Below are 13,144 nucleotides of genomic sequence, written 5' to 3'. Positions count from 1 at the left end.
ATTGAGTGTTAACATTATGTATATGTGTGTTTGTTGCTGCAGATGTCACAGGATCAAAAAAATAAGCAGAATGTAGCATCTAGCTTTGAGGACCATTTTGATGAAAAAGGTATGTTCGTTACACAGACTGAACTGAAATCATATTGGATAATGGTTTTTTAAAAGCAATGCAACATGCATGAATTAATCTGCACAGTTATTTATTCATGTAGTCCAAAGTTACAGTTTTATATTGTGGAGGGAAAGGGTTAAGTGAGATTCCCTTTGTGTTGCATGTTTCATTAAACTCTTCTTCCTGTATGCTTCAGTGGTGGTGATTGGAGATCAGGAGCTACCTAAAATCTCCACCCAAGCACTAAAACAGCAGCATGAAAAAAACATAGAAGAAGCCACTCCAAGCAAGCACATCAAGGTAATGAACGTTCATGATCACACAATGAACCCCCTCCTTTCACCAACCAACCAATCAGATGTATTATAAGGAAATATCTTATTTTTAAATAATTTGAGAGCTGAGAGTCAGGACATTTACATCTTTGGAAACAGAAAACCAAGATGTACGATACTTTGTGATAGGCCAAAGCTTTTGAAACGCTACTGATTTTATCTTTTAAATCTCTAATTAGAAATCCCTACTTAATAAAAATAATGTGGGGACATGATTTATTAATCTGAAGGGACTGGAATGTGTGAAAAAGAACAATAAAGTAGAGTTTTTACCATTAATAAATCATCTATTTTATCTACATGTTGTAAATTGTAGACCTGAAATGTTCGTTGTTTAGTATTTTCTATACTATTTAAATAAAAATGTAGTGTTTTAATTGGGAAAAAAAAAAATACTTTCTGAACTAAAAGATGTTACAAACAGTAATCAATAATAAAATGTTGTGGTTTCCTTATAACCCAGTATAGACTAGGGGTATAAACCTCAGGCTTCTACACAATACGATATGATTTCAATTCCTAAGGCAACAACTCCATATTTGATGTTGCCATTGAATCTGCTACAATATGTGACAAAGTTTGTTCAGAATCTAGAGTAGGACTACCTTTAGTTTGCGAATGATGATGAGGTACAGAAGGACTTTAAGTATGATTTTAAGTATCACAGTATGATTTTAAGTATCAAGTGATTTTAAGTATCACAGTTATAGGCAAATTACCTTGCTAGCCTATTTAATTATTTACACATCAGTTTAAAATCATGAATTATTTTTTTTACATTTTCTTGATAATAATCAATTTATATCAATTATATTTATAATAATCAATTTAGGATTGCTTCCCGGAATTAATTTTAATTATTGACTTTTAAATGTGTTGATCCAAACCATTACATCCCTAATATACTGTATACGCACACACCAGTTTTCAACACAATGATCACGACATATCAATATGTCTGCACTTACTGTATCTTGTTCCCTTGCATTACTGAGCTGTGACTGGCCACACATTAGGATCTTGTTCCTATACTTCAATAAGTCCTGCCCATGCATTATTTTTATTAAGTAGGGATGTCACCAGCAGGGCTTCTATTCTAATGCTTCAATCCCTATCTAAATGTACCTACAAATAAGTGGACATGTTATAAAACAAGTTTTTAAATCAGCATTGCAATTATAATATTTGTTCAGTGACTGTATATTTACTGAAACAATTATTGTCTTTTCCTCCCTCAACAACAAAGATTGATCTTGATTACAACCAGTTTCAGTGGGCGCCAGTTAATGTGTCATCCAAAGTTGCAACAGGATGTAGTTCTGAGTCTGTTACCAAAACTATGAAGACGATGTCCTCTAGCTCTGCCTCTTCATCTGCCCATTATGAAACCACTGAGCTATTTCCTCCACCACCACCAACTGCTGACCTCCTTCAGGTCCCTTTTGAAGTCCCAGAACGCTGTACTACTCCCCAGCCACCTGATCAACATGTTATCCAAAAATATCCAATCAGCAAGGAGCAGTATTCCAAGCAAAGGAACCTCTATGAGCTGAAACGCTTGTACAAGCATATCCATCCAGAGGTGCGCAAAAACCTGGAACGGGACTTCATTACTGAAATGGAGCACTCTCATATGGACAGTGATGAGGAAGTTAGTGGTGATGTGCAGCAAGCACGCTATGTGTTTGAAAACAATGGCAGCAGTCCTGGGAAATGTATGAGCCCGGAAAGAGAGTATATGGAATGGGATGAGATTCTGAAAGGTGAGGTGCAGTCTATGCGTTGGATGTTTGAGAACAAGCCACTTGACACCATCAAAGATGACACACCAGATGAGAATGAAAGCAGAAACATTGTGCAGCAGGAAATCATTGCCGGGAAAGATGTTAAATATACAACTTGGATGTTTGAAACACAACCTATTGATGCTCTTGGTACAGAAACCCCTGACTCAATAGAGCATAGTAGAAAACAAACAGATCTAGCAAGAGGAGATGTGCGAACTGCAACCTGGTTATTTGAGACACAGCCTCTGGATTATATGAATAAAATTTACCAAGAGGATGATGAAGAGGAGCAGGTGGTATATACCAAAGACATTGCAGGAGGAGATGTAAAAACTGCCAGATACTTGTTTGAAACTCAGCATCTTGATTCCCTTGGCCATACTGAGACAATTGACGAGTCACACTTCCTACAATTGAAGTCAGAACTGGAAGAGATTAAAGGTGAAGTCAAAACTACAACAAAAATGTTTGAGACACAACCTATGTGTGTCATTCGGGGAGATTCTGGTGAGATGTTGGAGATTACAACTGTGCGACGTGAAGAAACCGAAAAAGGTGATGTAAAAACATCCCGTTGGCTTTTTGAAACCCAGCCTCTGGATATGATTAGCAAAGACCCAACTAAAGTTAAGATCATTTGTGGAGTGTCCATGGAAGAAAACTATCAGGGTGGGGTGAATCGGGGTAGGTGGTTATTTGAGACAAAGACCTTGGATCAAATCAAAGATGAAGAATTGGAAAACACCAAAACTCAAAAGGAGGAGATAATAGGAGCAGATGTTAGAAGACATTGTATGGTCTTTGAGACACAGCCCATGGATACTTTAAAAGATAATACCAATGAGAGGCCATCTGAACCAGAGGAGATCATTGGGGGTGATGTAACATCAGCTAGGCATTTGTTTGAGACTGTGCCAATGGAAAATCTGAAGGAGTTGCCCGAAGTTGGAAAACTACAAAAGGTTGTTGCATCGGAAGAGGAGAAAGGTGATGTGAGGCATCAGAGGTGGCTATTTGAGAGTAAGCCTCTTGAGCAAATTAGAGAGGACAAAAAAGAAATCACACGAACGGTTAAGCTTCAGGAGTTAGACAAGGGTGATGTCATCAACTGCAAGGAGATATTTGAGACCATGGATCTAAGCAAGTGCACAGATACACATAAGATAGCAGTGGAAGGTGTCACAAGTGGATCAGTGAAATCAAACAAAGTGCTCTTTGAATCCACACCCTTGTATGCCGTACAGGACAGCTCAGGACATTACCATGAAGTCAAAACAGTACGACGTGAAGAAATTGTTAAGGGCGATGTACGAAGCTGCAAGTGGATGTTCGAGACTCGTCCAATTGACCAGTTTGATGACAGTATAAACAAATTCCAGATTATCAAGGGAATTTCAAAACAGGAGATTGAATCAGGGGATGTTAAAACAGCCAAGTGGTTGTTTGAAACTCAGCCCCTTGATGGCATCAAATATTTCAGTAACATGGAAGAAGAGGACAACAGAAAGAACGAGGCCACTGAGATCCAAAGAGGTGATGTCAAGACTTGTAGATGGCTGTTTGAGACTCAGCCGATGGATGAGCTGTATGAAAAAGCTGAGGTAAAAACAGAGGACACCACAGAGATCCAGAAGGGTGATGTTAAAACCTGTACCTGGCTTTTCGAGACCCAAACCCTTGACAGTATCAAAGATGAATCTGAGACTATTTTAAAAACTTGTACAGTCAATCAAGAGGATGTACAAGGCAAGGATGTGCGTCTGGCCCGCTTTCTCTTTGAAACTGAAAACTTGGAGAATATCAGAGGTGGTGAGGATCAAAGTAACTTTAAACGAGTCACACAAATCAATATCCAGTCTGGAGATGTATCAAGGATGAAGTATATATTTGAGAACCAGGCACCTGACATCATGACCTCCACTTCTGAGGAGACCATGCAGAAACTGAAGTCTCGTCAGACTGAGGATATCCAGAAAGGAAATGTTGTCAACTGCACCTGGATGTTTGAAAATCAACCAATTGATGCCATCAAGGAGTATGCTGAAGAATCCAAAGCGGTGCGTACAGTTACAGATGTTCAAGGAGGGAATGTTGACAAAGGTCGTTTTATTTTTGAAACATATTCCCTGGATAAGATTCAAGAAGATTCTTCAGAGACAGAGATCAACAAATTTCAGAGCATCATACGAGAGGAAATTGAAAAAGGAGATGTGAAAAACTACACCATGATGTTTGAGACCCAGCCATTGTATGCTATTCAAGACAAAGAAGGACACTTTCATGAAGTTACTACAGTCACCAAAGAAGAAGTTCTGAGAGGTGATGTCATCGGGGCAAGATGGTTGTTTGAGACAAAGCCACTAGACTCAATAAGAGACACAGATGAGGTTTATCTCATCAAAGCTGTTACTGAGGAAGATATACAGAAAGGCGATGTTAGCACAGCAAGGTGGAGGTTTGAAACACAACCCCTTGATGAAATTACTGAGGATATGAAGGTTACTCTAAAGACAGTTGCAGATATTCAGGGTGGAGATGTTAAAACAAACATGCAGCGCTTTGAAAATGATGACATGTCTCAAAAATGTGTGAGAACTGTTAGTGTAAGTGAAATACAAAAAGGTGATGTGAGAAGTTCCACATGGATGTTTGAAACGCATACAATTGACAAGATCCGCGGAGAGGGTTCCGAGTTCGACGATATGGAAAAAGTAACACGAGAGGAAGTGCTGAAGGGTGATGTTAAACAGTCAGTGTGGCTTTTTGAAAAAGAACCCCTTGATCGCATCAAGGACTGTGATGGAACAGAAATCGAGATTTCTCGTGAGGAAATTCCCAAAGCTGACGTCAAGACAACAACATGGCTTTTTGAAACTACACCACTGACTGAGTTTAATGAGACCAATGTGGAGAGGACAGAGATCATCGGTAAAAGTGTCAAGGAGACATTAGAGGAACTTTACAGTCAGAAAATAGTTGACTCCCAGGGTATAATTATAGAAGCAGATGAGATTGGTGATGTTAGGATGGCCAAGTACAAACTGCAGAATCAGGAGACTCCAGAGATCCAGAGAGAGGAGGTTATTCGAGGAGACCTAAATAACATCATGATGAACCTGCTCAATAGACGTGAGACAGCAGAGAGAGCCATCACCATTGATGCAGAAGAGAGGGGAAGTATCAACGCAACTGTCAAACAGCTCTTTAATCAAGATAGGGATGTTAATATTGAGAAGGAAGAGATCGTTAGAGGAGACATACAAGAAGCGATCAACAACTTGCTGAAGAAGGACGGAACAGCAAAACATGGTATTTTAATTCAGGAAGATGAGAAAGGAGATGTGAGGATGACTATATACTCCCTGTTGAACAAGGAAGAAGAAAGTGGACTTGTAAAAGAGGACATTGTTAAAGGAAATGTCCGTGGAACTCTGCATAGGCTGTTGTACAACGGTGATGCCAAAGACCAGTCTTCTAAAATACAAATAAGTGATTCAGAGAGAGGTAATGTGAGTTTCTATTCAACTTGTATCGAGTCTGGAGCACTGGACTACCTTAGACAACTTCAGTTAGGATCAGATGAAACATATAACGAAACAGCTAAGGAAATGATTATTGGAGGTGATGTGGAGCATACGAAATTGATCCTGAGGAACAATCAACATGCAATTGGACGAACTGTAGCTGAAGATGATATTGTTCCTGGGGATGTTCACAACACAGTGCAAGTTTTTATGACGGAACCAGTCCTGTCTTTGCACAATGTTGAGAAGGAGGAGATTGTAAAGGGAGACTTGAGAGCAGCACTTGACTCACTTACACAAGCAGTAAATCAGCAAAAAGTTGTTGAAAAAGAGGAGGTGGTCAAAGGCAACATCAACACCACACTCAGATCTTTGGAAGAAGCCCAGAACCAACTCAAAGAAATGGAGAAACCTGAGATTGTCCGTGGGGACATCAGGGGTGCCCTTGAAAGTCTTGAACGTTCAACCACTGCTAAGAATGAAGTCATTATTGAGGATGTAGTGGCTGGTGATATTAAGGGAACTTTAAAATCCCTTGAAGAGGCAAAGCAGGCAGTAAAAGAGGTTGAGAAAGAGGAAGTTGTTAGAGGTGACATCCAAGCAGCTTTACTGAATTTACAGGAAGCATCAACTGAGAAGAAACTCATCCAGCATCAAGTGAGTGAACAGGGTGATGTAAAGGGCACCATCCAGCTCCTACTGGAACCAGTATCCTCACCTCCTATGCAAAGAAGAGCTAGCACAGAAGGTGATGTTAAAATGTCAATAAAATCTCTTTATGAGCAGGAACAAACCCAGATAGAGAAGGAGGAGGTGATGAAGGGAGATGTTCATGGGACCATCAAATGTCTTATGAAGAAGAAAGAACAGTCAAGTCATAAATCAAAAACAAATCCTTCCAGTAGAGTTAAAACTTCCAAAAGTATTTCAGTGTATACTCAAGAAGAGGCTTGTGAATGCCCTGCTACACCCAGGGCTGAGCCTTCCAATCCACCCCCTTCAAAAAATATGCCCAAGAGAATTGAAACAGGTGTGGGTACACAAAAGCAAGCAGAGGTGAAATCTGATCAAAGTCAGATCCTCACTCAAGAGCAAAGTTCTGAAACCAATCATATGACATCAATTGGCCAGTCAGAATCATCCCAGTTCTCACGTAAGATACATGTAAAAGAGCAGCAGCTAAAACAAAAGCAAAACCCTGGTTCTGTAATCATAACAAAACGTGTGGGAAAACAGGCAGGTGAGAAAAAAGATCAAAGTGCAGCTGTGTGCGCTGCTGCATGTGACACGAAAGAGACAAAACAAACAACTCAAACCACAAAGCAAACACAAGAAATAAAGACAGTCACACAGGTTCAGACCAAGGTAACAACAGAGCACACCACCAGTACACAAAAGAACACCAAGAATTTAAAATCAGAACAAAATGTGAAGAGTCTAAAGACTGAGCAGAACATCAAGAGTCTGAATTGCAACTTGAATCCAAAGGGAATGATCAAAAAGAAATCCCCACCAGAAATTCACTTCCCCCCTCCTCCAACTTCTCCTCCGCCACCTTCTGAGTCTGAGTTCTCGCTTCCTCCTCCTCCATCTCCAGTCACAGAGCCTTCCATCTCTCCTCGTCCTCATCTGGCCATGAGGCAGGATAGCGATCCTTCCCTTCCACCACCACCTCCTCCGCCTGCCATTGAAGCAGAAGCTGAATTCTTTCCCCCACCTCAACAAGACTTCCTCCCACCTCCTCCATCACAACAAGAACTCAACTCAGTGACCCAGCCAAATCCTGGAAAGCCAAAGGGCCGTCCTCTATTCAAAGTGCCTAAGCCTGAGCCTCCTAAGCAGTCAGATCCACCCAAGGCTAAGTGGCAGAAAAAACAAACTGCTCCTGCTCCCCCACCATCTCCTCCACAACCTTCTGTGCTTGAACAGAAGGGAAAAGAAGCTAAACATATTACTACAGTCACAGAAACCAAAACAAGGGTGAAAAAGCATGATGAAAAGTCACCCGAGATGCCACTTCCACCAGTCACTGAACTTCCCTCAACAATCCCAGTGCACACATCAAAGCCGGAGGAACCCCCTCGACCTAAAAAAGTATTTATTCCTCCAATTAAACTTCCAGCACCCCCAGAGCCTGCTACTGATCCAAAGCCCAGACCTTATGCAAGTAAATTCAAAACACCACTCATGCTGGCAGAAGAAAGATACCGCAAACAAAGAGATGATTCTGAGAAGAGTAAGACAGGGTCTACTCCAACATCTCCTCCTGAAAACATTCAGATTCGTGACTTAGATGCGGTGTATACTGATGCAGATTTGACCACAGAGAAACTTGCGCAGTCACAAATTACACTTGAAACACAGCAGGTACATCCTAGTGAATTAGAGCCAGTCACAGTGCCCAAAGGGCCAGTCACAGGAATACAGGCTCAGCCTCAACCCCTACAAAAGGTCCCTCCAACCTTTCAGTTGAGTAAACCTTCCTTTCCCAAATTAGGTAAGAAAACTGCTGTTACTACAGATAAAAAGCAAGTCACCCAATCTACAGCTGAAATCAAAGTTCAGCCAGCATCACAAGTCCCTCCTTTACCAGCAACCGAGCACCATGAACATGTAAAGCCAAGTTCTCACACAACTACATCTAAGCAAACCATTACCCAAGTTCAATCTACACAGCAAATCTCAGCAAATGTTCAGTGTCAACCTACTAACTCTATAAAAGCTGAAGAAACTGTAACTGAAGAAACAAAGAAGGCTCTCCCACAGCCTACAAAGATTCCAAAAGTGACCCCAAGCTTCAAAGTTAAAACATTTAAGATGCCCAATCAAGAGAATTTAGAAGAAAACAAGGAATCAACCCAGAAAGAGCAAACAACTATATCTCATGTCTGTGCAGATCAGAGTTGCTACAAAATGGAAAAGCAAGAGCAAGTAGACCAAATTACTAAGGACACAAAGCTGGAAATAGATCTGAAAAAAGCCAAACAAAAGCCAAAAAAGCAGCTGCCTGCTGTGGCACCAAAATCATCAGTTGTGATGCATCATATTCTACCAGCCATGTCCATGGAGGTTCATCAGCAAGGGTCCGGACAAACCACAGATGTTCAGTCTCAGCAGGCTATTAGGGAGGAACATGTTCTGGTACACGAAGAGAAGGTGGTCAGTCACAGCTCAGTTCAGCAGCAAAATATTCAACAAAAGGGAAAATTTCAGATCAAGAAACAAATAAGGGGTTCTGAAATGTCTGCAGGTGAGGTGGAGGCCACTAAACAGCACCCACAAAAAGAGTCCTGCCAGATGGAGATTAAGGAAACTGCAGTCGAGACCTCAGATATCCAGAAGTATGAGGAGATGCAAACATTGCTGAGTCATATCAAGGTGATGCAGGAATCAGGGGGGAAAATGGATGCCAGGTCAGTCAAAATAATGTTGAGTATGATCCCAGAATGGTTGCTAGGAGCTGCCGAAAAGGTAGAACTAAGCCGTGCACAATACAATAAGCAAAAACTTCAGGAGATCATTGTGTATGTGAGGAACCTTGCTCAAATGAAACTTACTTTCTTAGAGGCAAATTTGGCTGCACTGGAAAAGACACAGTCTAAGCCAGTAGAGGAGAAGAAAGCTGTTGGTGGCACAACACAGAAAATATCAAAAATAAACAATGGTTCAGCTAAATTGGAATCTCAGAAAAAATTTATGGAGAAGACTGTTCAAGACATTAAAAATACAGATTTCAAAACAATGCCTCCAGAGCTTAGAATGAGAACGCCATCTCCCACATATATTTGCATTGAGACCGCCAGAAGGACAGACTCTCCTCTGCTAGTCACCCCCTCGCCTCCACCATACAGATCAGGTGCTACCCCAACACCCCCACCACGTTGGTCTGAAACCTCCACAAATATTAGCCGAGCTACACCCTCTCCAACTATTAGTCGCTCAGAGAAGCTAGCCAAACTAAGAGACACAACTGCCAAGCTCGCTCATGGTGCATCCCCTCTTCCAATCGCTTTGCCCGAGCAAGTCATTATGCAAGGTGAAATGGAGGAATCTCATTTGTCCAGCCACCAGGAGATCAGTTTTGAGACCCACATGATGGAGTCATCTATGCTGCAGTCATCCATGGAGGCCAGTGCAGACTCCATGATGAGTGTAAAAGACAAGAAAGAGTTTTTTGAGGAGGCTCAGAGAGCAGAAACAAACCGCCACTATTTGCGGAAGGATCCCATTGATATCCCAGTACGACTGGGGCCAGAAGAGGACAACGAGACAGAGATCCCTATTGACTTACATGACAGAATGAAAGAGGACATGCCCAAGGTAGACCTGTCCAGACTTGTCAATAAATTTGAGTCCCCAAAGCCCAAAGTATATATAAGGAAGCATCCAATTGTTATTCCTGAGAGACTTGGTAGTGATACTGAGGATACAGAGCATGAACCAGAGAAAAAACCTTCCCAGGTGGAAGAGATGCCATCCTATGATATCAAGGCCCTGAAGAATGTGTTTGAAATGGGTGACCAGGCCCACCAATATCTCAAAGAGGACAGAAAGAACATTGAGATGCAGGAGGAATTGGCAAAACCCACAGGTTTCTCCGAGACAAAGTCTGTTACAGAGCATTACTCAACCGTGGATGAGTTTGGTAACACATTGGTGGGGTCAAGGAGCCAGAATAGCTCTCATTCTCAGAGTGTAACCACACGTCGTGATCCACCAACATATGCTGATGTGGTACGAGGGAAGGTTCATGTCCTGGATGTCCCACCTGAGGCTTCAGCAGAACAACTTCTGAAGAATTTCCAGCAGTCCTGGGCAGACAGTGAAAATGTTTTCAAGAACCTGGGATTCAGTGCCTTGGAACAGCATACCTCTCAGAGTGTATCACATCAACAACACACTGTCATCACCGGTAAAATTGTGTGATGAGGCATGGAAACACTAACGAGTGTAAGGCGTGTTTACTAAAACAACACTGGTGTGTTTATGAAGTGTTGCTGTACTTGTGGATAGGAATTTTGAATAATTTTAAAGCAGTTTCCCCACTGGATTTTATTTTGAATAAAACGACTACAGTTCATGTGGAAATTTGTTTGAATGCACTGTACTACACCAGTAACCCTTGCATTTGCACATTTTACTTGTTTTTCTTGTTACTCGGCTATTATATTAACATGATATCTGCCATTGACATGTGCTTGCATTTATAATTATATTCTAAAATTTTAAAATAGTATTTGATTTCCTTCTATTTCTACTTTCTCTCTTATAGAAAATAAGGGTGCCAGACAACGAACTTTGTCGGGTATGTCGGAAGAGGGTGTATCCCATGGAGTGTCTCATAGCAGACAAACAAAACTTTCATAAAAGTTGCTTCAGGTGTGCCCACTGCAATAGCAAGCTCAGGTAAATTATCATAACAATTTACTAGTATACAGCATATTTAAACCTAATGGGATATGCGAAGAAAATAAGTTCACTATATTGTGCTTGTATATGTGTGGTGGCCAGAGAAACTCTTCATAGGGTGAAATTTTGACATTTTCTACGATATATATGTTTCTGAAAACTACAGGCTTTCCTGAAATGAACTGTTGCTCTTTTGCATATATGTCAACCACAAGTAAAGTTCCAGCATTTTAAATTCTGGTTACCCCCAAAAGTGAACATTTTGACAGTTGGTATCTGATTACAAACTGAATTGATGTCCATGATGAACATATATTTTGCAGGAACTATATATATATATATATATATATATATATATATATATATATATATATATATATATAGTTTTTTAAAGTTGAGGTGTCAACGTATGTTATAAGCATAAAACCCCAATTTGTTCATTTTTGGCTATTTGCTAGAATTCAGCCACAGCAGCACCTGTTTAGCCAGGGTGTCACACATTTAAAGTCTTTTTAGACAATAAAGTGACTTTGTGACTTTACTTACTGTAAGTAGGGTAGTTGTGATGCTATTAAAAATTGCAACATTGCTCTGGAGATTAGTCAGGGTTTTCATACTTACAACTGAAAAAGACACTGGTCATATGTAGAAGCATTCCACATGGACTAACTCTATGATTATGATTACTCTTCTCTCACCAGCCTAGGAAACTACGCCCCTCTCCATGGACGAATGTACTGCAAACCCCACTACAAACAGTTGTTTAAGTCCAAAGGAAACTATGATGAGGGATTTGGAGAAAAGCCTCACAGAGAGCTTTGGAGTGCAAAAAATCAGAAGAACACATCAGAAAAAGTTCATGTTGATCAAGTCAATACTGTTCCTCCAGTGAAATCTGAAACCAAAGCATTGCACGTCTCAAAAGAAAATGACTCATTCCCAGCTGAGATTAAAGATGTGAGTGAGTTGGATGATAATGCCAAAAAGCCAAAAAGTAAAATTGCAATTGTTTGGCCACCTCAGAGTGAAACACCAAAGAAGAGCTTCACTCTGGAAGAAGAGCTCAAAGTAGTGAAGCCTACTTGGCCCCCTAAAGAGGAGTCACAAGAAACTGAAAACAAAGAGCCAATGCTAACCTCACCAACAAAAAATTACATCATTAATGAAAACCAAAAAGAACATGGTGGTGATCCAATGAAAGCCTTACCTAAAGAGAAGGTCTCAGAGCAACCAACAGCAACTTCTCAAGTGCAAACTGACGTTTCAGCAGCTGTCAAGCAAGGACCTAAAGTCACAGATGGTATAGAACAGAAGACAGAGCAAGCAGAAGGTAAATCAGAAATAAAAGATGAGAAAGAGGTTTTGGAGATGAATGGAGACATGAATTATAATAAAGAAACTGAGAATGTGGAACAGGTGAAGGAAAATGAATGTGAGAACATGAAAGGAAATGAAGAAAGTGGAGAAACAGATGGTGTAAAGGTGACAGTGATAGACAGTGTGGCTACAGATGAGCAACCAGCAAATGGGAATACAAACAACAACAACAACAATAATAACAACAATAACTATCAAATGTTACTAGACATTGGTGATTCTTCGGTGGGTTTGGGTGATGTTAAAGCAGAGTCACATATATTTGACTTCAACTTACCTTCTGTTCAGCAACCCAAGACCAAAGAGGAAACCAGCCATAAAGAGGAAACCAACACCAAAGAAGAAACAAATACTAAAGAGAAAACAAACACTGAAGAGGAACCCAGCACCAAAGAGGAAACCAACACCAAAGAGGAACCCAGCACCAAAGAGGAAACCAACCATAAAGAGGAAACCAACACCAAAGAAGAAACAAATACTAAAGAGAAAACAAACACTGAAGGGGAACCCAACACCAAAGAGGAAACCAACACCAAAGAAACAATGCGTGCTAACCTTCTGCTGTTACTACAGGATGACGATAATCCACCTCCAAGTGCC

General features: G+C 40.7%; 1 protein-coding gene across 4 annotated transcripts in view; it reads left to right on the top strand.

Annotated features, from left to right (window-relative positions):
• The window catches only part of xirp2a (xin actin binding repeat containing 2a), a 38,350-nt gene extending 27,192 nt beyond the window's left edge, over window positions 1-11,158 (top strand). For all 4 annotated transcript variants that reach the window (XM_053638623.1, XM_053638624.1, XM_053638625.1 and 1 more), the window contains 4 exons: window positions 43-109; window positions 309-412; window positions 1,694-10,670; window positions 11,031-11,158. In XM_053638623.1, coding sequence (XP_053494598.1) covers window positions 43-109; window positions 309-412; window positions 1,694-10,670; window positions 11,031-11,125 — 9,243 coding nt within the window. In that variant the 3' untranslated portion in view covers window positions 11,126-11,158. The remainder of the gene's footprint in view (window positions 1-42; window positions 110-308; window positions 413-1,693; window positions 10,671-11,030) is intronic.
• Window positions 11,159-13,144: the final 1,986 nt, after the last annotated feature.

Source organism: Ictalurus furcatus, chromosome 12 (genome assembly GCF_023375685.1).
Source record: "Ictalurus furcatus strain D&B chromosome 12, Billie_1.0, whole genome shotgun sequence".
In the NCBI taxonomy this organism is placed as follows: Eukaryota; Metazoa; Chordata; class Actinopteri; order Siluriformes; family Ictaluridae; genus Ictalurus; species Ictalurus furcatus.
The sequence above is the reverse complement of the archived record's forward strand: the minus strand, read 5'-3'. Positions and strand labels throughout refer to the sequence as shown.